Source organism: Neophocaena asiaeorientalis, unplaced genomic scaffold (genome assembly GCF_003031525.2).
Source record: "Neophocaena asiaeorientalis asiaeorientalis breed wild unplaced genomic scaffold, Neophocaena_asiaeorientalis_V1.1 scaffold476, whole genome shotgun sequence".
NCBI lineage: Eukaryota > Metazoa > Chordata > Mammalia > Artiodactyla > Phocoenidae > Neophocaena > Neophocaena asiaeorientalis.
The window spans coordinates 2,538,554-2,566,207 of NW_020172178.1; the positions used below are offsets into that span (position 1 = coordinate 2,538,554).

General features: G+C 50.2%; 1 protein-coding gene across 1 annotated transcript in view; it reads left to right on the forward strand.

The window, feature by feature from the left end:
* Nucleotides 1–19,510, forward strand: part of CUNH14orf132 (chromosome unknown C14orf132 homolog) — a 48,735-nt gene extending 29,225 nt beyond the window's left edge. Inside the window, exon 2 of the mRNA XM_024760004.1 lies at nt 14,192–19,510. Coding sequence (XP_024615772.1) covers nt 14,192–14,410 — 219 coding nt within the window. The 3' untranslated portion in view covers nt 14,411–19,510. The remainder of the gene's footprint in view (nt 1–14,191) is intronic.
* The last annotated feature ends 8,144 nt before the right edge of the window (nt 19,511–27,654 follow it).

A 27,654-nucleotide genomic window follows, 5' to 3' on the forward strand; every position in this document is an offset into this window, starting at 1 on the left:
ATTTCCCACCATCACCCTAAGGCCACGGGGCCCCACAGGGGACACTCATTTGGTTACAGTGATGCTACTGGATTCATTGGGGGCAGAACAGGTACTAATTTATGACAACCTTTGCCAACTATTCCCTAAGGAAGAACTTCAGAACTCCCCTTTGTTTTGTGTGTGCTCAACTGCCAATAACCAGTGGAGGAGGCATCATCCCGTTTCTCCTTGAGGTTCTCATCCGTCCTCGAAAAACAAGTGATGGCCCCTGAATTCTCACTGCGGTCCATGTGGAGGCCCCGTGAAGGATGGGGTCCTGGGAGCCCGGGACCACCACACTGATGTCTGGCCTTTCTCTCTCCAAGGCAAGTGTTCCCTTTATTCCTGGTAATCAAAGATGATGTGTTCTGACGAGACAGCATTTTCTCCTGCTGAGTTCCTATGGCAACGGTTTCAAAGATGGTGAATTTGATTTTTCCTCTTAATTCTGTAATGCTCTCAGGCTTTCCAAAAATATCCTTATTTTTCTGGGCCTTATGTGGGTCTAGAAATATTCTGCCACAGCAAGCAGGCCCACCTCATCCACCATGTAGATATTGTATCGAAGAGTGCAAGGTGCAGCAAGTAATTGAGGAAACATTTAAAATATATATCTATATTTAGCATCTCCTTTGTGTGAGTTGATGCGCTAGGCATCAGGGATACAAAGAGAAATTAAACTCAGCTCTTGTCCTTAAAAAGCTCGCAGCCCCTAAAAAAGATAAACAAGTACACAGCTAGCCACCATAATGCAATATAATATAATGTAACAACATAACATTATATACTCTAATGTAACACTAGTACATAGCTAACTATAATATAATGTAACGTGACATGATGTAATATTAGTACATACTGAATTATAATATGAGGTAATGTAACAATAGAATGTAATGCAATATGATGAAAATGTAATGTGATGTAACATAAGAAAGATAATGTAATGTAACATAATAAATATTTCATCAGTTGTAGGAATAAATTAGTGGAGAAAGCCGTTCAGCCTAGAGTGACAACAAGGGCTGGAGCCGGCAGACATGAATGTTGATTTCTGATCAGTTACTTGTAGCTGTGCAAGCTTAGGGAAATGACTGCCCCTCTCTGAGCCCCCTGTCATCCCCCTGGTGCTGGGCTGGTGTGAGGGTGAAATAGCACCCACCCAGCCCAGAGCAGCTCTTCCTTGGGACTTCCTGATCATCCCTGCTGGGCCCCTGGGTGCTCAGGAGAGCCTCAGGAGAGGAACACAGGTGGAGGACCCACAGGCAGTAGAGGGGCAGGTGGGCAGCCTGAGCCTGGAGGTGGCTTTGTGAAAATGCCTGGCGAGTAGAGCTCTGCAGGAGGTAAGAAGGGCAGTGTGGCCCATGCAGGTGATGGGATCTGACCCGTCACCACCCCTGATCAGGAAGCTTTTTGAGAGTTACCGCTGCACAAGACTGATATCACAGTGGGTCCATGCTACCGAGGGAGGTACCAAAATAAACGCAGGAGCTGTGCTAACAGCTCTCCGTGTGCACTCAGCACTGGTCCTGATGGCATTGTGCCTTGTCACATTTGGGGGTGCTGCAGATGTGATCTCCACCTGTCTCTTTGAGGGAATGAAGCATCTCTCCTCTTGGTCCAGCGCAGCATTGGCACACGAAGGCATGTGTGTGCCACCTGTAGCGGCTCTGGAGACGGTTGTGGGGCGATGCCTCGCCACACTCCTCTCCCCCTCTCAGCACGTGCCTCCGTTTCCTCTCCCCGCCTGTCCAACAACTGTGATGATGGTACCCGACCCACGGGATTGTTCACGGCAAAATATGACCGTGCGCATAGATGCCCAGTGCGTACCTGGCGTAGAGCAGGCTCTCAGTAAACATTAGCTTTTATTTATCTTTCCTCCATTTTGTTTTTAATTAAAAACTCTTCAGTGTGTAAACACTAGCCAACAAGAGTGGCAGGTATTGACATTAGGAAGCAAATATTGCCGTTAACTTCAGCCTCCATGGAAGAAACACGCAGGAAGGTGGGCAGCCGGCTGTGTGCTGTCAAGTTTGATAAAAGGGCAGAGCTGTTTTTCTCCTTGTGCATTTTCAACAAAATAGCCAAGTTTGGGGGCCAGTTCTCTGCCAGGATATCATCCCCAGGTATCACGTGACTTCATGAGAAGGCCTTCAGGATTGGTGGTCTGGAGGCCTGGAAGCCATTCTCTCTCTCTCTCTCTCTCTTTCTCTCTCACACACACATACACACACACACACACACACACACACACACACTTCTGATTCCTGCCTCTTGCTAGCTAAGGGACTGACCTCAGGCAAACTCCTTGATCCTTTTCGGAGGCAGTATCCGTTTTTGTTGAAGGCCTTAATAAAAGTGACCCGCGCCAGGTCCGTTAGCAGTTTGAAGATCCAGACTGGAGGCGTGCGGGGAAGTGGCCACACACCCCACACCCGGTTCTAGCCTCCACCCTCGGGATTCCCCTGTGTCATCTTGGTCTCTCCATCGGCCCGCGGGTCCCTAGCAGGCAGCCGAATGGGTGTGGGTGAAAGACTGCCATCCTGCGATGCTCTTTGCCTGCGGTTTGCAGGGACAGGAGAGCTCGTTCTGAGCGTCCTCTGATCTGTTGAGAGAGGGAAACAACATCCCATGAAGTGTGAATTGTCTGAATAGAGGTTCCATCTCAAAAGTCATTTGAATCAAATTCAAGATTCGTGTACAAACTTCACTCTTCCCACCTTCTTAAAGGACAACTTTTGCAGTAAGATAGACACGCAGGAAAACGGACAGCTGCATCTCCTCCAAGTGAGCGCGCGCATGTGACCAGCACCCAGGTCAGAGCACAGCCAGCCCACACCCCCCACCCCAGGAGCAGTTCTCACTCTGACACAGGATGTTAGTTTTGCCTGTTTGTGACCTTAATAAAAACCACAATTTCCCAGCCTGGACACTATTGACATTTAGGGCTGGATGATTCTATGTTGTCAGGGGCTGTCCTGTGCGCTGTAGGGTATGGAGCAGCATCCCTGCCCGCAGCCCACTAGATGCCAGTAGCACCCCCCTGTCTGCCAGCTGTGACAATCAAAAATGTCTGTAGACATCACCAAAAGTCCCCTAAGGGACAGAATCCCTCCCAGTTGAGAACCACTGATAGAAATGGAATCACATTGTGTGTTCTTATTTGTGTCTGGGTATTTTGTTTTGTTTTTGTCATCATTGCGTTTGTGAGATTCATCCACGCTGCTGTGTATAACTGTGGTTCATAATCATTGCTGTGTAGAATTCCGTTGTGTAAATATCGCCACAATTTATTGCCACACTTGTACTGTTGATGGGCACTTGGATTATTTCCATCTTGGGGCTATTCTAGATGGTGTCGCTATGGACATTTGGGTACAGGTGTTGAGCACATGTACACCTTTCTGTTAGGTGTATAGTCTGTTTTGTGATGTCTTTTTGCCTCTCCTGCCAGCCCCCATGTGGCTTCCATGCCTCCATCACAAGGGAACTTCCTCATATGGTGAAATGCCCTGGCTAAACCCCTGCCCCCTTCAGCCTTCTCCTGGACCTGGTGGCATAAACTCCGGTGTTCTGATTGCCATCACAGCTGGTGCATCACTCCAGTTAAGCCACTAACACTCACCACACTGCCCAGCAGGGAACGCTGGCCTCTGGCCAACTCATCACCACAGCTGAGTGCTCTCTCCTGGTGGGGTCAGGGGGAAGCCTGTTGACCAGCCCTGTAGCCCCAGGGGATGGGACCACTCAACCTCGGGATCCTGTACTCCAAGATGGGCCCTGGGGGGAGGGTGATGGGCAGCAGTTCCCATTCTGATGACTTTTCACACGATTGTCACTTTCCTTGATCAGAAAGTTCTCCTGACCCATGTTATGTGCTGACCAAGGTGGCAGGATTTGGATGTTAAACTTGCCAGCCCTCGAATCAAAGTCTGTTTCCTTCCTCCCTCCCTCCCTCCCCCCCCCCCCCCCCCCCCTCGGTTCTGACTCAAGCCAGTCTATTCATGGTACCCATCTCCCTGACTACAGAAGCAAGCATACCAGATCATGTACATATTTTGTTAGATTTATAGTAGTGTTAGATTTATAGTAGTTTTTTGGTACTCTTGTAAATGAAACTTAAAAATTTTTCTGTTCCAATTGTTCATTGCTTGAATATAAAGATATAATTAATTTTTAATATTCACCTTGTATTCTGTGACCTAACTTGTTAAACTCACTTATGAGTTATATGATCGTTTTGTAAATTCTTTGGGATTTTCTATGTAGACAATCACGTCATCTGCAATTAGAGACAATTTTATTTCTTCATTTCCCATCTATGTACCTTTTATTTCTTTTCCTTGTTTTATTGCACTGCCTAGAACTTCCAGTACGACATCCTTGCCTATTCCTTAGATCTTAGAGGGAAAGCATTCAGTTTCTCACCATTAAGTACGATATTAGCTCTAGATTATTTGTTTGTGTTTTTGGAGGTACTCTTTATCAGATTTAGGGAGATCCCTTCTATTTCTATTTTGCTAAGAGTTTTTACCACTAGTATATGTTTAGTTTTGTCAAACGCTTTTCCTGCATCTATTGATATGATTATGTTTTGTTTCTTCTTACTTCTGTTAGTATAGTGAATTATGTTAATTGATTTTCGAATGTTGACCCAGTCTTGCATTATCCTTTCTTATATGTTGCTGGATTCAATTTGCTAATATCTGTTGTCTGCTTTTTGTCTGTGTTCAATTAGGAAATTGATCTTCCATCTTCTCTTCGTGTCATATCTTTGATTTTTTTAGCAGGATAATGCTAGCATCGTAAACATAATTTGGGAAGTGTTCCATAAAATAAACTGGAAAGTGTCTTCTCTTCTGTTTTCTGGAAGAGATTGTATAGAACTGGTGTTATTCTTCCTTACACGTTTGATAGAATTTGTCAGTGAAACCATTTGGAGATTTCTTTTTTCGGAAATTTTGCCTCATTTTATGTAAGCAGTGGTCCTGATATCAGTTCTGACTGTGACACCTTTGCAATGTTGTTCAGACTCGGGGGTTCTCAAAGCCTTTATTACTATTCCTTGGTTCGTTTCTGTGCATGCACAGCTTGGAGCGAGCCCAGAATGTGTGAGGTTTACACACGGAATTAGGGGACCCCTTCTCCACTCTCTCCCCCCTGAAATTTACTCCCTGGGATCTCTTTGGCTCCAGGAATGGTGTTTCCTAACCCTCTAGCTAGAAAGTCAATGTTTCTGTCAACTTTCTCCTCCTGTGCTGTCACCCAGCTCTGCGCAGCCAGGATGCCTGCTCTGCAAAGCAGGTGAGAAAAGAGAAAGAAAAGATAAGGGGATCTCTCCACACTCTTCAGACTATGGGGGCCCTTTTCCCTGTCCTGCTGGCCAGAAAGAAGGGTTTTCTCTTGTGTTTTAGGTCCCGTGTCACAGCCGCCACCATCACTGCCATCCAAGCACAGTCCAGAGACTGAGACCGGCCCTGGGGCAAGTCCAGGAGAGAGAAAAGAGAAAAAAAGAAAGAAATTGGAGATTCTACCAGAACCCCCGGCTCCCAAGAGCCCCCTCCTTTCAGTTCTCCATCTAGAAAGAGGGGTTTCTCCCAGGGCTTTTCTGTGGAAGCCAGAAGGGAAGGAGGGAGAGCCCCAGAAAGCATCCCCTGCTGTCTGCCTTCAGGGTCCCCCCGCCCCGCCCCACCCAGCCCACCTGTTGTGCTCCTCGCAGAGTCAGGCCCAGAGTTCCTAGTTGTGCTGTGTCTCGGCACCAGAAACCTTTCATTGTAGTTTAATGTTTTTATAAGGGTTCCCTGGGTCCGGGGAACCAGAATCCTCATTGTTCAGACAGGAAATGTACCCAGCAGTAGAAGTGGCCCAGCTGGGCCTGGAGCCAGGATGGCATGTCCTCCTGGGGCATCTCCAGGCATCTCGGCCCAGTCACGGCCACGTGGTTACTCCCCTCCCCGGGTCTGGAGGCAAAGCGCCCTTGCGGCCAGTGTGGTGCACCCTTCAACCCAGACCTCCTGGGAGTCGTTATGATTGGTAATATCCACAGGCAGGAAATGGAAACTTGGCCCCTTTCTCTCTCCTGCCCTGATGGGCCTTTAAGCCTCACCTTCAGAATGCATTGTAAGGGGATCGTGGTTTATCCTGCAGTGGGCCTTGAATTCCATTTCACATGTTCCCAGTGGAATTCACTGGACATTAACCAGATCCAAAGGCACAAAATGGAGAAAATCAAAAGAGATTCACCGTGGCGAGGCCCTGAGAGGACAGCAGGCCCGGCTTTCTGCCCTGAGCCCTTGGGGTCCACCCAGCTATGGCAGCAAGGGAGGGGTGACACTAACAATTATGGCTCGCGAGCATTGGGTACTGACAGCTGGGACATTGCATATTTCAGACACGAGCACCCTGGGGTGGGCGTAGGGAGTCCCACTATGAGCCTCATTTTACAGATAAAGAAACTGAGGTCCAGAGAGAGTCAGCCACTTGCGTGTGTCACACAGCCAGGAAGGGGCAGAGCTGGGGCTCTACCTCATGCCTGATTCTTCAGCCCACGGAATTGACCTCAACTTGCCTTGTTCTTCTCTCTGTCAAAGTGCAGGTAATTCCATTTTAGGACAGTGTGTTTGAGTCTGTATTCCTCTAAAGTGTGAGCCCTGCAAGGTCTGAGGTCACGGGTTACCCCTTGGTATCCCTCATGTCTGTCCCACACCTCCTGGAGCGGAGTGGGCCTTCAGCGTTTGTTGAATGAATAATGAATGGGTGAATGACACTGTATCTCTCCAGCCTTTATATTTGGAACACAGAGACCCCTCAAGAATTTAGAGATGAGAGAAATTTATCTTTATAATGTTTGTAGTGTGGCTGGAGGCGTCCCTGGAATTTTCCGATGAACTAGGTCACACAGGATCCTGGGCCACAGATGGCAGGCTTCTGCAGAGACAAAACCGAGGGGTTGGTTCTTTGTAAAAATTCTGAAATTGCAGCTCTTTCTCTGATTGCATGGAGGTGCCAGATTTAGCAAATAAAAACACAAGGCAGAGGCCCAATTAAATTTGAATGTCAGATAATTTTTTAATACAAATATAAATTTTTGCTGTAAGTATGTCCAATGCAATATTTGGGATATACTTATATAAAATTACTTTACTGTTATTATACTAAAAATTATTTTGTTGTTTATCTGAAATTCAGATTTAACTGGGTGTCCTGTATTTTATCTGAGGATTTTTAAAAAAAATTTTTATTGGAGTAGAGTTGATTTACAATGCTGTGTTAGTTTCAGGTGTACAGCAAAGTGAATCAGTTATACATATACCCACTCTTTTTTAGATTCTTTTTCCGTATAGGCCATTACAGAGTACATAGTAGAGTTCCCTGTGCTGTACAGTAGGTCCTTATTAGTTCTGAGGATTTTATCTAAGGGCTTATCTGACAATCCTCACCACTCAGGCTCCCACTTTAGGGCCATTAATAACTGACTCCGGCCTTCTTAGTATCTGGCAAGACTTCTGAGCACTGGGCTTGACCTTGGCGGTCACTCATCTGAGCTGCTCCCTGGTAAGTAAGGCTCAGAGAGAGAGGCAGGGCTCCAGCAGGGCTAGAACCCAAGTCTCCTGGCCCCAAAGGGACAGGGGACAATACGAATGCTTTTACTGCGGAATAACTTTGAAATCCACTGCCCAGGAGCAGTGAATGTAGCTGTGGCTCGGCCAGGATCCTGCAGTGCCAGGGACCTGAGGACGGCCTTCTAGGGAAAAGAGTCTGGTGGAGCCCAGGGTACAGCCAAAAAGCTCCCCTTCACAGAACCGCCACCAACAAGTGCCCATTCTCTCTCATTTCCCCTCTTCTGAAAGGTGCTCGTTATTCAGGAAAGTGTCTGGCTGGGCCACCTCTGGTGACTGTGCTCTGAAGATTTCCTTTTGAAAGCATCTTCTGTTCCTTTCCCTGGAGGGGCCCAGCTTAGGGGAGATTTATGTAACCTCCGTCTTCTCAGTGGGAACAGATGGAGACCTGGAGGGCCCACCTCCACGGAGCTGCGCTTCTGTGGGGGGCAGGGTGGGCACCCTGGAGGATGGTGCCGCAGTGTCCATGACAGCCACGCGCTCCTGGAGCCCCTCCACATCATGCTTGGCCACACATGCCACGCGGTGACCCCAGCACCGAAGGATGGCGACCCGGAGCTCTGGGTACCATCTTTGCTTCCGAGGGTGGCTGGTCCTACCGTCTCGTGTGTGATGCTCTCCAGTGTTCAAAGAATTGCTCTTAATGTTATAAAGTGTAAAACACCAAAAAGTGACAGACATCCATATGCCCACTAATCACAATAGACCACTTTTTAATATTTTATCATGTTTCTTCATCTTTTCTTACAATAAAATGTTACAAACAAAATCAGTCTCTTTCTCCCCATCTCCCCCTTTCTCAGAGGCAGCTGCTGCTGTAAATCTGGCTGATGTATTTACAATCCATGTCTGTACGTTTACGTATATGTGGATCCACGCATAATATATAATATTACTGTTAGGCGTGTTTTTAATTTCAGGGATGGCAACTGAGTTTATTTTGTGACTCGCCTTTCTCCCCAGAAAGCGTTTTTTACGTAGTGTAAGCGTCTCCCAGTATCTCCCTTCTTCTCTGAAGCAGTCTGTATTATTTTCCCCATTTTTAAATGAAACACCTGAGCCTCAGGTTAAGAAATGGGTCTCGGTCCCACAGAAAGGAAGCGTTGGCTCCAGGCCCAAATCTCAGCTCGCCCTCAGGATTCTTGGCCGATGGTCCAAGAATTCATTCATTCACCAAATGTGCTTTGAGTGTTGGCTCTCTTCTAGGCTCGAGGATACTGTGGGAAAGAGGGAAGGTCCCTGCCTTCCTGGCAGCTATAGTCAGGAGGCCTGTAGAGGTAACACTGACCTTGAACACTGGCCATTGACCTTGACACTCTGTCCTGGTATCCCCTCTTCAACAAGCCAACCAGAGTTTTTCTGATCTTGACAAGATCATCTCTTATGAGGAGACGAGTCCCCCACGCTGTGTCCTTCTGATTGTTAATGTCTAACTGAGCCAGAGCAGACTTCTTCTCTTGTTCTGCCTCCTCGGGTCACACTCTTTTCTGCACGGTGGACTTCCGAGTGTTTGAAGTTAGGAATCATCACCCTCAAATCTGCTCTGAGCCGTAACCTCATCCAAGCCACTCAACCCCATCCTCAGGGGTCCAGTGACTACACCTGCCCACGGGGTTGAGAAGGCCCAGTTGCTCATCTCAGTAAGGGCATGACACCCAGAGGTCATTTCCAAAAATGGCTTAAAATTAGACCTGGCCGGCTGGAGGGCCTTTCGGAAAGACCTTCCAGAGGCTTCTGCCATCACCTGCTTCTGAAGTGACTTCAGCCATCACTCCTTCGTTCTTACCATGAGTCAGTTTCTGATCAAATCTTCCCAACTGCCAAGTGGCAGAATTGAGGCTGACCATTTTTGGTTTTCTATTTGTGGGATTTTGCTGTGTAAAGTTATTTTCATGTGTAACCCGGCACTTTGAAGTAGAATCTGTTCTACAAAGGAAAAAACATCAAAACCAACAAAGCTGAGGAGTCGGATTGAGCAACAGTGCTGGCTGAACTCAAGAGAACTTGGTGGGAGTGGAGGGCCGCCTGTATGCAGAAGAGTATCTGATTAATTGATGGCACAAAAGCACACAACTGGAAATGGCAGGTTCCCGATTCCGTCACTTTAGCTTAAGCATTGGATAAGAGAGGCACGTCTCTCGGTTTTGAATTACTACACGAACAAGAGGAAAGGACATTAGGAATGACTGAGCGACTGGTGCCATGTTTTATTTATCATATATGATCTGATTCCCTCCTTGCGAGAATCCTGCTGGTTCCACTACATCATCTTCGCTACTTACAGGGAAAGAAACGGAAGCAGGTCGGTTAAATGATTCGCTTGGCTGTGCTATCTGTAATGAAGCAGGATTCACCCCCGAGTCTTTCTGACACTAGAACCCACTCCATCCCTGACACTCTGAGGCGGCAGAATCAGATACCACCGGCTGCGACCTCTGGCAGTGCTGAGCTGTCCGTCAATGAGGTGCAGGGCAGAGAGGCGCTCAGCGTGGAGAATGAGCTGTCTCATCGCCGGGGAGCAGCGGATGTATGAAGTGCAGCCGATGGGGGGGCTGTCTGCTGATTTCAAGTTCATTAATTCCACACGGTTGTACTTGTCACTCTTTCTGTGTTACAAATGGGGTTGAGGGAGCATGAGATGAGTGGGCCGTGGCTTTGCCTTCAAGAGTTCCCTGTGTGGTGGGAGACCTACCTCCAGTTAACCGAGCCTGTGGTTGTCACCTTACGTGGCCAGAGACCTTGCAGACGTGATGAAGGTGTAGGATCTTGAGATGGGAGACGGTCCAAGGGAGCCCAATATAATGAGCGCAGTCAGACTTCTGACCTCCAGAGCGGTAAGATAACAAATGTGTGTCATTCTAAGCCGCTGAGTTTGTGACAATTTATTATAGCAGCCACGGGAAACTAACACAGGGCATTACCTACCCACAGGGAAGCAGAGAGCAGGAGGGGGGCGCAAGGGAAGGGCAGCTGCCCCCATGCAGGTTGGCAGCAGGGCTGTGTCAGCCTGGGGGCTGCTCTCTCCTCCCCCCACCAAAGGCTCTGTCCAGTGCCCCCTTTTCCTCCCCCCAGTGAATTGGATGAAAATGCTCATCGAGCCCACACATGTCGCGAAGAGAGGAGAGGGAAGATGTGCAGGCTTACGTCCAGAGATCCCAACAGGATGGAGAGCGGAGTCGAGGCGGGGGCATCTATCCAAAAACCCAGTGCCCTGGGGGAGGGAGGAGAGGCTGAGGTGGGCCGCTGGGCAGAGGAAAACGGGCATGGGATTAATAACGGGGAGGGGGAGTGCAGCAGGGGCGCCAAGGGAGGGGGCTGTGGAACCGGCAGGGGAGGGAGAAGGGCAGCTTCCTGTCTGGCCTGATCTCCACTCTCTGGCATATAGTCTCCATGAGCTCACCTGAGTGATGCTTTCGCCATGGGTGGGTCAGATGAAGGTTCTGCCGATTTCCCCGAGAGAAGCGTGGTGCCATCTCAGGGCAGCAGGAGGAAAGGGTACCCGCCCGGTGGGGGTGGGGTCAGTGAGGGGCTGCGGGAGAGGCAGAATCAGCCAGCAATGTTGGTCCAAGTTGAGGGTGGGTGTCATTCATCTGTCACTCAACAGGGATTTATCAAGCACGACTGTGCCCCCGACCTGGGCGAGGCTCTCGGAGTTCCACGATGGGAATGAACTCATCTGCTCCCCCCTCAGAGCTTCCAGGCCACTGGGGGACGCAGATGGGAACTGCATCTTGGGGTGGGTGCCCCCAAGGAAAGGATGTGGTCTTGGGGGTACTTGGGAGGGAAGGCTGTAGTGGACAGGACCATTGGCTGAGATTCGAAGGATGAGTAGGTTTGATGGGAAAGCTCGGGCCCCTCCCTGCAGGCCAGAGCATCACTGCCTCTGCTGCCCCCTGAGGACGGGTGTGCCTGGTTCAGCTGTAACCCATCTCATCTGCATCACCAGCTGGGGGACAAAAGGAGGTCACAGTTCTCCTATTTAAACTTTCAATTGTATTTTTAATAGAATATACGTTAATTGTCATTCTCATTTGTGTTTGTCATCATATCTCTTTAAGATATACTAAATATGTTAATATACTGTTTACTATAATACACATATAAGAAGGACGCATATATAAATGCAGCCCTGGATGAAGTCTCACAAAGTGAGCTCGCCCCTGTAACCAGCGGCCCCATCGAGGATCTGCACGTGGCCTATCCTCAGCGCCCCCTGTTGGCCTCTTCATGTTATTACAGCCCCAGATTGACAACTGCCGGGTCCCCACCGAACTCAAGGACCAAGCAGTGTTACTGAGGAAATGCCAAGCTCCTCTCAGCACGAGTCTGTCAAAGGCTGCTCTTCTCAGCCCAAGCAGGTGTTCGGAAGCACCCATTGACACAGTCATGGGCATCCTTTAAAAAGAGGCCATTGAGATTCAGAGCAGGCCACACGTGGAGCTGCCTGAAAGTAGCCTCTCTGTGTGAATTCTCCGATGGTTCCTGTTCCTTTCAGATATTCTTTCTTTTTTACTCCTTCCTTCCCTCCCTCCCCTCTTTCTCCTTCCTTGCTCTCATCCCCACCTGGAGCGTGGCCCTCACCTGTCTGGCTCACCACTGTCTGCAGAGTCTAGGACTGAGGCCCCTAATTAATCATCCCTAATACAGGTCAGATGGGCGGCTGCGTGAGGCGGACCCCGCTCTGCTCCCACCATCCCAGGGCAGTGCACATGTGCCCGGCTGGAGCGTGGCCCCTGGGGGTAGTGACTGGTACATCTCCGGGGCCCAGTACTGAGTCTGACCTGGGAGTCGGAGAGGCTGTGGGCAGAACGGGAAGCACCCTGGCTCCACAGTCGCACGCACCTGACTCTCAGCCCTGACCCCAGCGCAGACGAATACAGTGGCCTTGACCTTTGCTTACCCATCTGAAGTGGGGGTACCGTGGTATGCTCCAGCAGGATAGTTGAGTGATTAAATGAGACTATTTTAAAATCTCTAGCACATTCCATGACCGTAGCTGGGCCTCCATGCTGGTAGTAGTAGTAGCTCAATAAATGTGTATTGAAGGAAGGCTTAACTGTTTAGTGCTCATTCGTTCGTGTACCATTAAAAAAAACATGTTTATTATGGGCCTCACACTTGACAGAGCCAACCCTGGGGCTTAAGTCGTGTCAGCCTCTGGACGGGTCTGGAAGGGCCTGGATGGCCTGGACATTGGTCTTCTGGACTGTATCCAGGTCCAGGCCCTCCCTTTGAGCAGCCCAACTCACCCCTACCCGCGCATCTGAGTCTCAGGAATAAGGGGCTTTACAAACGCAAAGAGGAAGCCCTGATCCTTGGAGTGCAAACCAGCCGCTTCTTGTACAGCAAAGCAAGGCCTTGGGAATTAGTCACTCTTCTGGGGAGTTTGTCCTTGTGAATTAGAAGCTCTGAAGCATCATACCCGCTGACTGGGAAGCTCTGTATCTGGGTCTGCCTAATAAATAAAAATGCACATGCAGGGCTTCCCTGGTGGTGCAGTGGTTAAGAATCCACCTGCCAATGCAGGAGACGTGGGTTCGACCCCTGGTCCAGGAAGATCCCACATGCCATGGAGCAACTAAGCCCATGCGCCACAACTGCTGAGCCCATGTGCCACAACTACTGAAGCCCGCGCACCTAGAGCCCGTGCTCCGCAACAAGAGAAGCCACCACAATGTGAAGCCCGCGCACCACAAAGAAAAGTAGCCCCCACTCGCCACAACCAGAGAAAGCCTGCGCGCAGCAACGAAGACCCAACACAGCCAAAAATAAAATAAATAATAAAAAATATAAAATAAAGGTAAGCAACTGATATTAAAAAAAAATGCACGTGCAAGCATGTATGCGTACCCAAACGTATGTGCAAGGATGTTTACCAGTACATTGTTTATAATAGGAAAGCATCAACATTCCTAAATCTCCAATTCTAGAGGAACGGTTAAATTATGGCTTGTATTTATGATAGAATATTATACAACTGTAAAACTGTATCTTGATAGGCTTTTTTTTGCGGTACGCGGGCCTCTCACTGCTGCAGCCTCTCCCGCTGCGGAGCACAGGCTCCGGACGCGCAGGCCCAGCGGCCACGGCTCATGGGCGATCCTCCCGGACCGGGGTACCCGCGCCCCCCTTTCTTTTCCTCCTCTTTTGTATTTTCTTAATGTTCTATGCTGAGCCGATATTACTTTTACAATTAGAAGAATAAAGACATTTGACGATGTGTGCTGTCATGGAGGGCCTGGCATTTAGAGAGGGAGGGTCTGTAAGTCCCAGTGAGTTGCCAACTAGCCTTGAGATAGTCTGCTGAGCTGCTCGGGGCCTTAACCTCTTCATCTGCAAAGTGGGCATGAGTGTCTGCCTCAAAAGATTGCTGTGAATGCTAATTTTCTAGATGAAAATATGCACCGTCATTTATTTAAAAGACCCAAAGCAAAGCCCAGTTCGGTGCTGTATCTTCGAGGGGCCTGCTTGACCAGGCAGCTGCCCCTCTGCGGGCAGCCTCCCAGCTCCCGAGGGCTCTGGTTAATTCTCTCTCTCCTTCTTCTCAGCTGCCCATGATGGGAGGCGCCTTCATGGACTCGCCCAACGAGGACTTCAGCACCGAGTACTCCCTCTTTAACTCCTCCACCAACGTGCACGCGGCCTCCAACGGTCAGCCAGAGGAGCCGCCAAGGTCGTCCAACGATGCCGTCTTGCTCTGGATCGCCATCATAGCGACGCTGGGGAACATTGTCGTGGTGGGGGTGGTGTATGCCTTCACCTTCTGAGCCGCGGGAGCTCCGGGACGGCCCCCGCTGCGCTGGGCTCACAGCGGGGCACTGTCGCTGTTGGCCTTTGCCTGCGCCCGCGTTCTAGAACCAGGAGTGCTGACCATGTGCGCGGTCTCTCCAAGGGGAGCCACCGTGCGTCTGGGATTTCCCCAAGCGGCCCTGATTTCAGATACTCCAGGCTGTGGTCCAGCTGATCCAGAAAATATGGGAGCCTGGGCTTCCAGCCCCCGGAGGCACGCCGGGGCAGAGCCTTCGAGGAGTAGATTGGGGAGTTCTTGAAACTGCATTCCACGAACTCGAGACCAGAGGGAGCAGCCAGTCAGTTTAAAATACAGACATGGTTGGATGATCCTTTGCTGGCACTAAATAATCACTTCTGTGTCTCGTTTTTCTGCCAGCTTACCTGAGGGCAAGGGCAGCCCTCAGAACTTGAGTGTTGCCACCCCAATCTGGTTTCCCAGTCGACCCCTCGGAATATTGATGGTGGTCACTTGAAGGGTCATGGAACGTTCCTCATTTGACTTGGAAATGGCATCTTTGTTACCAGACACCTGGCCCCTTATGAAACCCAAGGATGGGGGATTCCTGGTGACATGGATTTCAGGGGTGGCAGTGATGGTGGTTTTTATCTGCTGGATGGACTTTCTCTTCTTTGTGAAAAGAGGAGAAGGTGCCTTTAAAAATTAGATCTGCCAGGCAGTTAACTCTTTAGATCATCCACTGAAGATGCTCTTCCCTCTCTGAGAAATCACGGAAGTTTAGGGATGAGGTGTGTGTACCTCATCGATTGGCGCGTGGGCGGGAGAGGGGCGTGATTTGCCTGTGGTCCCAGGGCATGTAAAGGCAGGGGTCAGAGCAGGAGGGACATTTCCTGCCCATCAGTTCTGGGCTGTCTCTGCTCCATCTAAGCACTGTCTTGAGCAGATTCCTGCCTTCTCAGCTGCCCTGGGCAGAATGTCCCGAGGGTCTGGAAGCTGTGTGCAGGGTGGGCAGGGAGTTAAGGCACCCACACTGTACACTGGGTTTGGCTGCCATGCAGCCTTGCACGTGTAAGTATGCACCTGCACTGCCTGAGTCAGTTCCCCACAAGCTTAAGTGGCAGCGGCTGGGGGGCTGGCAAGCCTGGGAGCCCCTCATCAGGGCCAGAGCGCTGCTGGCCTTTGGGTGCGCCCACGTGCTGGGGGCATCAGTATAGGAAAGGGCTCACTTTTCTTCATGGCACAGTGCCCCCCTTCCTGAAACAGCTCTCCCTGTGCCCCCAAGAGTGGAACGAGCTCAGACACGGGCTTGCTCGCCTACAAGCCAGGAGTGGCTTTCTTCTTCCTCCCTGCTCTGTACAGAAGAAAATAGATGGCATAAACTCCTCCTCTGTGGTTGAGAGACTTAAAAGACCGGTACAGAAGCCCTCATGCATACTTGGGGACAATTGCAAAAAGGCTGCATTTGTCACTGTGGTCTCAGGAGAAATGAGTGTTTTTGATAGGCAAAGGGACATCTTAATTGTCCAGAGGCAGCCGCTCGTCTGTGGGAGGTTGGCACCGAGCTGCCATGATAACAGGATTACCGGCCCACGCTGCAGACAGCGCCGGCCGCCAGCCCTTATTGGCCGCATCTGTCACTGCCGCCTGGTGTCCATCCACAAGTGCTTCAGTTCAAGTGGAGGTCATGAGCACAGAGAGCTGGCGTGACCTTTGCGGAGCGGGAGAAGGGCTGTGGTACCTTTGGCCTGGACTCCTTCTGGAATCGCTGAGCGGGCCCTGCTGTCTGGAGGCAGGACCAGCCTGGAGGCAGGGCTGGATGGCAGTCATTGTGAGCACATCATTCCAGCTGCTTCTCCAGCAAACTCCTCTCCATCAAGGCCTGGCATCTGCCCCGTGAGCAAGGTCTTTCTTAGACACGCGGCTTTATGAGGGAACCCAAGGGGGGGACTCCAGAGCCAGGGTGGGGAGACAAGGTGTTTTCATGGGGGCCATCCAGCCCAAATACCCTGATTCTTTGTCTTCTGACCCCACATCCCCAGAGAGCCTGCAGCCCTGTAAGAGGCAGGTGGCAGCTCCCCGTTCTCAGATGGCCTGTGGAAATGGCTGTGGGAGAGAAGGTTCTGTGTTTGATAACAGTGGAAGGAGTGGGGAAGAGAGGAAAGGTTGGCTTTTAGCTCTAAGGAGACCACCAGCCTCCCAGGGCAGCCCTGGTGGGCCCTGTGTTCGCTGGGCATTTCTGGGCACAGAGGTCTCCCCTCTGAAGGTTTTGTTTTCCCTGACATGAAAACGGACATGTTGTCAGTTAAATTCAACTTTCAGGTCTTTCTTTTCAGTGTCAGGACCATAGATGGTCAAGAGCTTTAAAGAGCTTCTTGTCTAAACCGTGCACCATACGGATCACAATGACTTGCCCAGGGTCAACCCATCTCCATCTCCTGTGAATTTTTTTCCACCTTCACTCAGATAGCAGCAGGGATCGATGCGCATGTTAGATTTCTAGCCAGAGTGCACTGCCCCTTCCCTCCTGCTGCAGTTGGGGTTCTGTCTTTGATGTTAAGTAAAGGCCGAGAGATCTGACATCATCGCTTGAGTCTTGTGTCCAAGCCTTGTGCCAGATTCATAGGCACAGATTTAATCCCTACGCTTACCTTAGAGCATCATTGCTCCAACACACGGTTAAAGGACCAGAAGCTCCGAGGAGCGGAATAACTTGCCCGCGGCCACACGGCAGGAAAGTGAGGCTTAAAGCCGGACTCTTTCTGGAATAACGCCATGCTGCCTTCAGTGGCTGGGTGGCGCCTCCAGGGCACATTTAAGCCAGGCCCTGAGTCTCCAGAGGCCGTTTCCCGAGCTCCCACATCATGACGTGGCCTCTGCAGGTTGAAGTCTCTGACCATCCTTGGAATGGGGCATGTTCATCCCCCCTTCTCTGCCCAGGCTTTGGGGGGGTGGTCCCTGTTGCCTGCACCGCCCCCCCCCCTTTAAGTTGAACTCAAGTCTCTCTGCATGGCCAGAGAAGTTCCCAGAGACCAGCTTTCTTGGGACCCATGAAGAAGGCCCTGACCCAGACCCAGAGCCTCATAGAGGGACCCACACGAGGAGTGAGGCTCATGCAGCCAGAATTGATAAGGAGAGTCATGGGATGGTCTGTGATGCAGGCTGGGCCCCAGCCCAGACTCAGGTCTTCCGCTGAGCCCCAGGGCTCTCCTGAGCAGCTGGGGATGGCTGGTCCTCTCTCGGACCCCAGCCTGGGGCTCCCGTTCTGGCTTCTCCCATGTGAGGCTGGCCCCTGAGCCCGCCCTGACTTGATGGGTCCGTGCTGAGGAAGGAGGGGTTGCCTCTTCAGTAGCTGTTCCTCAGAGAAGGGGTCCTACCATTGCTGGAATATGCACCCCTGCATGCTTCTGCATTTCCCCTCTGCCAGCCGTGGGTGTAGCACACCTGTGTGTGTTTGTGCTTCACCGCACAGACCAGCACTTGCTTTATGAGGTCATGAGTTGCAGTCCTTGGAGCTTTGGAGGAGAGGCCAGGCCAGGGGACACTTTAGCCGGGCATGTCCTAAGGGGATTCCGCCTCCTATAGGCCTTGGGAGAGTCAACCGCTCTGCCGGCCCCTGCTCTGTCTTTCCTGCCCTTTCCATGGGATTAAGAGGCAAATGAGACTCCCTTGACCCCGTCTACCCCCCGGAGAAAGATGCTTATACTTCCTTTCAGGGGTCCCCCGGAATCTGAGGGAGAAAAGCAGGGAGGACAGGCTAGTACCACTGGCCTCGAGAGACAACAGGCCATTTTCCAGCTTGTTCTGAACGGAAGGACTCGCTGCCCGCCAACCCACTCGCATCTGTCGGAATCCCTCCCTGGAGACTGGAGACACTTGGCTGCCATCGACACTGCTGTCCGATTCCTTCCAGACAAATGGTCCTCTCCTTCTGCAGGAACTTGACCTTCCCTCATTATTAGTAGTGATACTATTAACAATGATTATTGCTTCATACACACCTTCCTTGTGCTGTGTGCTGTATGTATCTCATCTACTTCTCAAATCACCCCTCGGGGACAGGAGTGAGGGTACAGAGAGGTGCACAGCCATTGTCGTCACATTTTTCTGTTGAGAAAGCGGAGGCCAGGCTGTGTGCCTAAGAATCCGTAGCCGGGGAGCTGTGGTTCAGACCCAGGTCTGCTGGCTCTGCAGGCTGGGCGGTTACCTTGCGTCTCGGTCTCCCTGTATCTGCGCACCCTCCATGATGAGCCCTCTGGGATGGACCAGCCCAGGATGAGCCTCTGAGGCTCGGCTGTTCTGGTCCTGGAGAAGGGATTTTGAGTGTACGTCCTAGAAAGGGGCGGGCAGCACTGCCCAGGTATTTACCAGTTGCAGAACCTCACAGCAACAAGAGGCTTTAGAGAGCATCTAATCAGGACCTTAACTTTCGGGAGGTCAGCTGGGGCCACATCATAGATTAGTGGAGAGCTGACAGGTTCCCGGATGGATGCCTGGCCCAGGGCGCTGTGCATTCACTGGGGAACACAGCAGGGCCCTGGATTGCCAGTCCCAGCCTTGGGACAGGCAGCACGTTCTCTGCCAGTTGTCATCTGGCCCCCTTCAGTGCAAGTCCTGGGTGAGCTGGGCTGCCGTGATGGAGACGCCCAAGGAGCTGTGCTTCTGGCCCAAGGGAGCAGTTGGAACCTGAATGTCCCGCGTTTGCCGGGCCCACCTCTCCTGCTTCACCTGCTCCACAGGGCCCTGACCTCAGTCATGTGGTGAGAGGGTCATGATAGGGATGGAGGGGAGGCCGGGTGGCTGAGCACTGAGAGCCCACAGGGGTGGAGTCTGTAATCTCCAAGCGGACAAAGAAGCCACTCCAAGAAACCCAGGTAATCAGAATTCAGTGGTGGCCAGGTGTCCCCAGCAAGTCACTTGTGAGGTCAGACGTTGAGCATTTTCTTTCCTTCTTTTTTCTTTGGATGGGAGGCTGGGGGTAGACAGGGGACAAAACAGTGCAAACCATGGTGATTAAAGGTAGGAAAGTTCCCTCCAGAGTGAGAAAACAGCAGCTATCGGGAGTACAATGGAATTGTCAAAAGTACCTGAAAAGGACTAAGTAAATTTTGGAAAAGTCTGCATGGCTTGTTCTGAGTCTTGGTAAAAAGTCATACTTTTTTTTTTGTCAAGATAGAGAATAAAAGCAGAGAAAGCCCTTGGAGGGGTTGGTTGGGCTGCACAGTTCCTGGGGTGTGGTGGGCACCTGCCTTTTGACCATCGTGCACACTTGCCCCTGCCCAGACCTGTCCAACCAGCTGTTTGATGAGGTCCATCGTCTGCTCCTGGGTCCTTTTGCAAGCTGACTTCCTGCATTCCCAGGAGGAGGTGTGAGACCCGTGCTGCCTTGGGAATAAATCCTGACAGATGTACGAGTCACCTTTGCAGGAATTTGTGTGCCACAGCTACTGGGGGAATCCAGAGCCTTCCCTCCCCACCGAGCCCTCTCCACGTGGTTGAGCAGCCACCAGTGGCCCCAGCATCAGTCTCGTCAGCTGTCTTTCCCCCAGTGTCTTAATGAACCAGAGAATCACTGCATTTAGAGTTCAAAGCATTGTCCCAGCAATCCAGATGGTTGTGACCTAGGCTCTGTAAGCTGGCAGGAAGGGAGCTTCCAAACTTTTACACTTTCCTCAAGGAAACTGAGTCTCCAAGAGTTTCGGGAGAGTTGCCAGGTCCTGTTTGGGTGAGCAGGAGAGTGGGGTCTTGAGCCGAGGGCATCTATCAATGAAGTTTCTGAACCACTAGGACTGTGGTTCTCAACTGGGGGCGACTTTGTGCCCCAGGGCACCTTTGGCAATGTCTGAAGACAGTTTTGGTTTTCATGAACTGGAGGGATGTGTTCTGCTGGCGCCTAGTAGATAGAAGCCAGGGATGCTGCTGAAGAGCCCCCAGGACAAAGAATCATCCATCCCCCAAATGCCAATAGCGCCGAGGTTGGGAAACCCAGGTTTAGGCTGTGCCATCTCTGACTCCAGAACTATGGGTATCTTCCAAATCTCCACCTTTCCCCATTTGTGAGTCACTTAATAAACCAAAAGTCTCCTGAGCTACAGAAGTGAACACGGTTGCTGCCTCAAGTTCAAATAATTCCAGCCAAGGGCAGTGATCTGGAATCTAGCAAGTTGTTTGGAAATCCAAGTCCTCTCCCTTTCCATTGTCTTGGGCTTTCATGGGGAGTCACCCTGGATGGAGAACCGTACAAAGTGGATGTGACAGTGGGGATGAACTTGTCCCACGTCCTCCCACCCAGTAACTGTGGATCTCTGGGACCTTGAGGGACCTGGCTCCTCAACAATATATCTGAGAGGTGCTTCTTGGGGAAAATCTTAGATAGGGTGGAGGTAGGGGAGCTGGTTCACAGCCTTTGGGCAAATCTACATCTTCTCCCGTTCTGACCTTTTCCCGCCCTATTTCTCCCAGTTGAAAGCATACTAGCCCTCTTTCTACTATTTAAACTTTATACTATTTAAAGTTTTAAACCTTATGCTTGTAACTAGCCGCAGTCCAGATGCCAATTCTTCATGCCCAGAGAATCGGAAATGTTTCTGTGTCTTACTAACGCTTGCATATTCAACTTGTAAGTGCAAGCAGTTTTCTTAATAAAAAGGAATTTTAACTATTGATGTAGCCCTTTGCTACTGAAGACCCCAGTTTTCGCGATGAAGTCACTAACTTACTACAGTGAAAAGGCTATTTCTTTTTTTATTTTACATCTTTGTTGGAGTATAATTGCTTTACAATGGTGTGTTAGTTTCTGCTTTATAACAAAGTAAATCAGTTATACATATGTTCCCATATCTCTTCCCTCTTGCATACGAAGACCCCAGTTTTCGCGATGAAGTCACTAACTTTTACTACAGTGAAAAGGCTATTTCTTTTTTTATTTTACATCTTTGATGGAGTATAATTGCTTTACAATGGTGTGTTAGTTTCTGCTTTATAACAAAGTATAGAGTTTTTGATGATGGCCATTCTGACCGGTGTGAGATGATACCTCATTGTAGTTTTGATTTGCATTTCTCTAATGATTAGTGATGTTGAGCATTCTTTCTGTGTTTGTTGGCAGTCTGTGTATCTTCTTTGGAGGGATGTCCATTTAGGGCTTCTGCCCATTTTTGGTTTGTTTTTTTGTTATCGAGCTGCATGAGGCTATTTCTTAACGTAGGGTTTCAACATGCTCTTTTGATTCAAAATCTCTAACCTTAATGGATGTAAAAATGTGGCCGTGTGGAATCATGTCCCTTTGACTCATGACACTGTTGCTGTAGTCGTCATTTTCTAGTATGATAATTAAAAAAAGAAAAGAAAACGTTAACTCCTTTGTGTCTGAATCCAAGCTGTGCTTTGTCTAAAGGTTGCTGTCGACTCACCTCGGAGAGCCTTGGTGCCAGCGTTATTACCTCCATTCTTGTGCTCCTTCTGATAGGGACAGAGTAAAGGGACAAAGTAGGTGATTAATTAGTTAATCCCACTAAAGGATCATAAGTAAAGGAAAAAGTATGGGAGACCCCTGTAAGTTAATGATCACTCGAGAAAGAGGTTTGCTTAACCACAAAACCAAGCAGGCTTTCTTAGCAACAAAACCATGCAACAGAAGTATGAGACTTGCCCCCAAAACAATAAAGCAATGGTGGCAGGAGACCCACATCCTGCCCAGGGAGGTCAGTAAGTTAATGATTCCTAGGACACGCTTCTCTGCACACACTAAAAACAAAAATATAAGGAAAAGGTGACAGTATACTGAAACCGTATGATTTACCGTATTTTAGTATGTGTTACTGCCTTTTTGCTCATTTCCATTGTGCCACGACAGTCCCAGTTTGACCATATAGGGGCCCAGAAAACTTCCCCCCCCAACCAACGTGGAGGAGGAACTGATCATGGAAGTGTGACATCTGCTCAAGAACAAGGAAGAAGGGCTTCCCTGGTGGCGCAGCGGTTGAGAGTCCGCCTACTGATGCAGGGGACGCGGGTTCGTGCCCCGGTCCGGGAGGATCCCACATGCCGTGGAGCGGCTGGGCCCGTGAGCCATGGCCGTTGAGCCTGTGCGTCCGGAGCCTGTGCTCCGCGACAGGAGAGGCAGCAACAGTGAGAGGCCCGCGTACCGCCAAAAAAAAAAAAAAATGAGGACGAAGGTGGTCTTCTCCTCCCCACTTTTCCTTCGATTATAAAACTGTAGCCCACAAAGATCTCAAGGCGGCGCTCCCTTGCCTGCCCGCTTGTAAACCTCACAAGCGTCCTGTTCTAATAAATCAATTCTTACCTATCACTTTGCCTCTAGCTGACTTCTTTCTGTGCTGAGACAAAGAACTGGGGCTCCTTGGAGCACCTCCTCCCCCAGACGCATTTCTGCAGTGTCACTTCTGCCCCCCTCTCCCAGGCAGAACAATCCCCTCCCCGCTGTGCCCCTCACACACCGCGCCATCATCACCCTGCCTGCAGCAAATCACAGAAGCTGCACTCACTCACCCATCAGTTTTCCCCACCCTCTGAGTCATCTCTGAGCAAAATTTGTCTTACTCAACGTTTTATCCCATGCCCCTAGCACAGTACCAGGCTCATGGCAAACACAAAACATTCAGTGAATGAACTGAATGAATGGTATCTGAAGGACCAGCCCAGTGAATTTCAACATTACACGGTACGGTGAGTGTGCAGTTATAGCTTTATTCAGTCACTCACTGGTGACAGCAGACATGGCACTGACTAGGTGTGCAGGGCACTTCTGAGCTCTTGACATGTATGTTAACTCACTTCATCTCCACAGCATTGCATAAAGTAGGTACTATTGTTACCTTGTCGACTGAAAAAAAAAAATGCACAACCTAAAAGTTGAGAATTATGTTTTATTTGGCAGACAAAGCTGAGGACTCAAGCCTGGAAGACAGCCTTTCAGATAGCTCTGAGGGACTGCACCAAAGAGATAAGGGAGAAGCCAGGAGATACAGGAGTTTTTGTAACACAAAACAGGTAGTTCGGACATCAAAAGATTACTGTTAATTAGAGAAAACCAAACATCTCAAGTTAATGAATTTAGAGCTTTTCTGTGGACGGCACGAAGGCACGACGCGAGAGTCTGGTCTCACTGAGTCACTCCTTTGATCCGCACCTTAACTACCGAGGGTCAGTGTCTTGGTTTTTGTCCGTCATGATTCCCCTTGGGGTGCACAGTTGGGAGGAGCTGCAGTGGCTGCCGCTTGATGGCTGCAATACCCTTTGTTTTCTGATATGGAAGGCAGTATTTTTCATCCATACTCTCCTTCCTGTTTTTACAAATGAGGAAACTGAGGCGTGGAACAGTTTCTTGCCCAAGGCTGTGTGGCTGGTGAGTGCAAAATCAGGACTGGAACCCAGAACTGGCTCACGGTCCATATTCTAAAGGCTATAAAATGCCTCTTAATGTTTGCTGAGCATCGATTGTGTTCGAGGCCCCGTGCCAGGGGGCAGGGATGTTGCCTTGGAACACATTTTTGAGGGGGAGAGAGGCACAAATAATGTCACTGTCAGGTATCACATACTGAAATGCTAGGGGACCGAGTGTTGGGTTCTGCACTAGGGTCCCTTATGAAGGGTCCATATCAGGCCCTAAAGGAGGCCCGCCATGATGGCCAGGACCACGGCGAAGCAAGGAATTGATCGGATCAGTGGCTTATAGAACAGTTAACAGCTAATGGGAGATTGGACCCAGAGCTCCGGGTGCCAGCTGAGAACCTGGTCATCCTAAAAGGTAGGAGGGGTCTACCCATGGGGCAGGTGCAGGAGGGGCAGGCCAATCAGAAGATTCATGGGTTGAATACCAGGCTTTTATGACCAGGAAGCCTTGGGCTGTGACAGTTTTCCCCTCCCCCAACCATAGGCTTGGCCTGGTCCCAGCTCTTCTAGTCCCTTGTCAGGCAGGAAGATTCCGGTGCTCAGGGCTCCTAGAGCAGGGTCATTCTGGGCCGGGCAGGTAACCTACATCTGCCACTCTCAGGTCTAGCTACCTAATTTGCAGGTCCCACTGTAGAATGAAAATGCAGGGCTCCGGTGCAGAATTATAAAGAATTTCACGATGGCGACCACAGGGCATTAAAGCAAGTGTGCGGCCCTCTGAGCACGGGGCCCCATGTGACTGCCCAGGTTACCTGCCCACTAAGCCAGCCCTGGCCGCCACTGCTTTGAGCCGTGCAGCCAGGGGAAGAAAGGGGCAGATTAACTCACTCCACACCACACCATGCAATTCGCTCCCCTAGGCTGCTCTTCAGGGAAGTCCATGTTGACTGTGGGAGAGGTGGAAAGGGCTAGAAAATATTCCAATGCTTACACGCAAACTCCTTTCCCAATGTGACTTTGCAGCTCCATCATCCAGAGGGGGAGACTGTCTCCCCAGAATCTGACACTATGGACTGGCTTTGTAACATGCGTCCACACAGAGGGATTACTAGGACTGACGATGGGCCAGTCCTGGGTGTTGGGAGGGCTTGCAGCTTCCTCTGTTGATGACCTTGGAACCCTGTGGAGCCAAGGCTAGCCAGCCCGAGGGGGGCCCAGGGCCTGGCTGCCCCTCTGTCACAAACCCACAGCCTGCCAACTGCCCCACAGGTGAGTGAGCCAAGGCAAAGAAGGTTTTCCACAATGTAAGTATGTCACAGGGCTCCTGAGGCACCAAGTAAAGCTAAATAAATCATGGAAGGCTGCCTGGAGGAGGCAAAATTCAAACTTGCATAAAATCTGGAGAAGCAGGTGCACAGCAGAGGGGTGCATGGGTGCTGGGTGTTGGGAAGCCAGGCTGGAGCCCGGAGGTCAAGGCAGCGATGGGGATAAGGCTGCTAAGCCGATCAAGCCAGCTTGAAGGGGCCCTGAAGGACAGGGTGAGGGTCATGGTAGGTAGTGGGTTGCCATCAGCAGCACGCAAGCAGGGCTGGTCCTCAGAGGGAGGAGCACAGTGTCTGGAACAGGGAGGCAGCAAGGAAGATAGGAAGTGACTCCTGACTCTGCCTTTCTGGTCATCTTCCCGGCAGCTGCCCCTGCCCCCAGCTTGGACCTGTAGCCTTGGGTCTTCCTCCCCATGATACAGCATGAGAAGATGGCAGAGGCAGTCACACAGCCCAACAGACTCTGTTCTCAAGACCGACGAGCATCATTTTGAAAGAACAAAGAAAGCAGGTGGCAAGATTTTTCAAGCGAAGGAGACAGCTGCAGTCCAAGCTGCTATATTTCCATTTTAAGAGGCTGTAGCCAGGCCAGCCCTTACCAAAAAATGCCCCCACTGCCCCCCTCCCTGCTAGCCCTTATACTAAATTGTTGGTTTTACAAATTTGGTTTGTAAATACATACGTTCACATTCTACTTCCCTGCTGTGGATCATCTTTGATATCTTAATGGTCTGAAATGGGTCCAGCCTGTTTACAGAGCTCCAGAGCCCACCCTCCAGGGGTACCTTTCCCTTTGGCCCAGCCAGGCCCCTGTTGGTTCAGGGTCCTGCAGGGCACGGGGCAGGAGAAATGGTCCCATGATTAATATTTATACAAGCCAGGCTGCTGGGGCCGTTTCTGCAAACTGAACAAATAACATTAACTACCACGGCAACCAGCACTGGTGGAGGTGCTGCCTTCAGGGTTTGCAAAACACTTTCCAATCCAGCTTCGATCCTCTGGACAGGTACCTCCCAACCAACGCCTACCTGGCCCCTGCCACACCACCTGTCTGGGCTGGAACAAGGCAGGGCCCCTCTTCTTTGTCTTGGGAGGACGCGGATACAGAGGATCAGCTGAAGACAACGGTGTGTAAGTGTGGACAGTGGGAAGCCTGGGGCGGCCAGAGGAGGGCCTCCTAATGAGGCTGGCAGCCCAGGCCAGAGGCCGAGCCTCCAGTTTTTAGAAAGGAAAACTGAAGTTCATGTACTTGTTTATTCAATAATTAATGATTGAGCACCTACTCTGTTCGTCTCATGGTGATGGGAGATAAGAAGCAAATAAAGAAATAGTTAAATAATATAGCTGTGACATCATAGGAAATATTTATATCACAGTGTCTGTTGCTAACAATACTGCACTGCATACTTAAAATTTGCTACCAGGGTAGATCTTACATTAACTGTTCTAACAGCAACAAGAACAGCAACAAGAATAAAGGGGGATGGAGGAAACTTCGGGAGGTATGGATTTGTCTACGTCCTTGATGGTGGCCATGATTTCCCTAAATGATGGGGATGGTGACACTTATCTCCAAACTCATCGACTTTTGTACCTTAAAGGTGTACAGCTTTTTACATATCAATCATACCTCAATAAAGTATTTTTTTTTAAAAAGGCAATATATATTTGGTCTCTGCCCCTGGTCTCTGACACGGGATTCCTAAGACCCTTGTCCTTTCCTGAGTGATGAGAGCATCTCACAGAGAGCTCCTAAATCCCTTGGGACTTCCTGGGTGACAAGAGCATCTTTTGTTCTAACGAGGTGGCTGTTAGTGGGATCCTGGATGGGGGCTGGTCACCAGAAAGACCAAGTCACGATCAGAAGATTGGAACTTTCAGCCGCATCCCTCATCCTCTGGGGAGGCGTGCGGGCTGAAGACGGCTCATTATCCGTCCTGCCTATGTGATGAAGCCTCCATAAACATCCTCAAACTGTGGTGTCGTGAGAACATCCTGGGTGATAGACACATCCACGTGCCAGGAGGGGAGCTCACCCCAGACTCCACCGGGGCAGAAACTCCTGTACTCGGGACCCTTCCAGGCCTTACTCTATGCTCCCCTTCATCCGGCTGTTCATCTGTATCCCTTATAATACGACAAACCGGTAAACGTAAATCAAGTGTTTCCCTGAATTCTGTGAGCTCTTCTAGCAAAGTATCAAACCCGAGGAAGGGCTGGTGGGAACCCCCAATTGATAGCCTGTCAGACGGAAGTGTAGGGACCCTGGGGACCTGGTACTTGTGACCTGCGTCTGCAGTGGGGGCAGTCTTTGGGGCTGAGCCGTTAAACCTGGCGTCTAACGCTAACTCCAGGTAATTAGTGTCAGAATGGAATTAAATGACAAGACTGGACACCCAGTAGGTGTCCAAGAGTTGGTTCCTGTGGGGAAAATGGTCCCTCCTCTTTGGTGTCAGAAGTATCGTAAGTAGAAGAACAGTTTCCTTTTAATATCGAACGGTGCTAAGTGTTACGGGAACAAAAATAAAGCTCCTGATGGGCTCGGATGAAGAGGCACGCTGTTTGGAGAGGGTTGTCAGGAAAATGG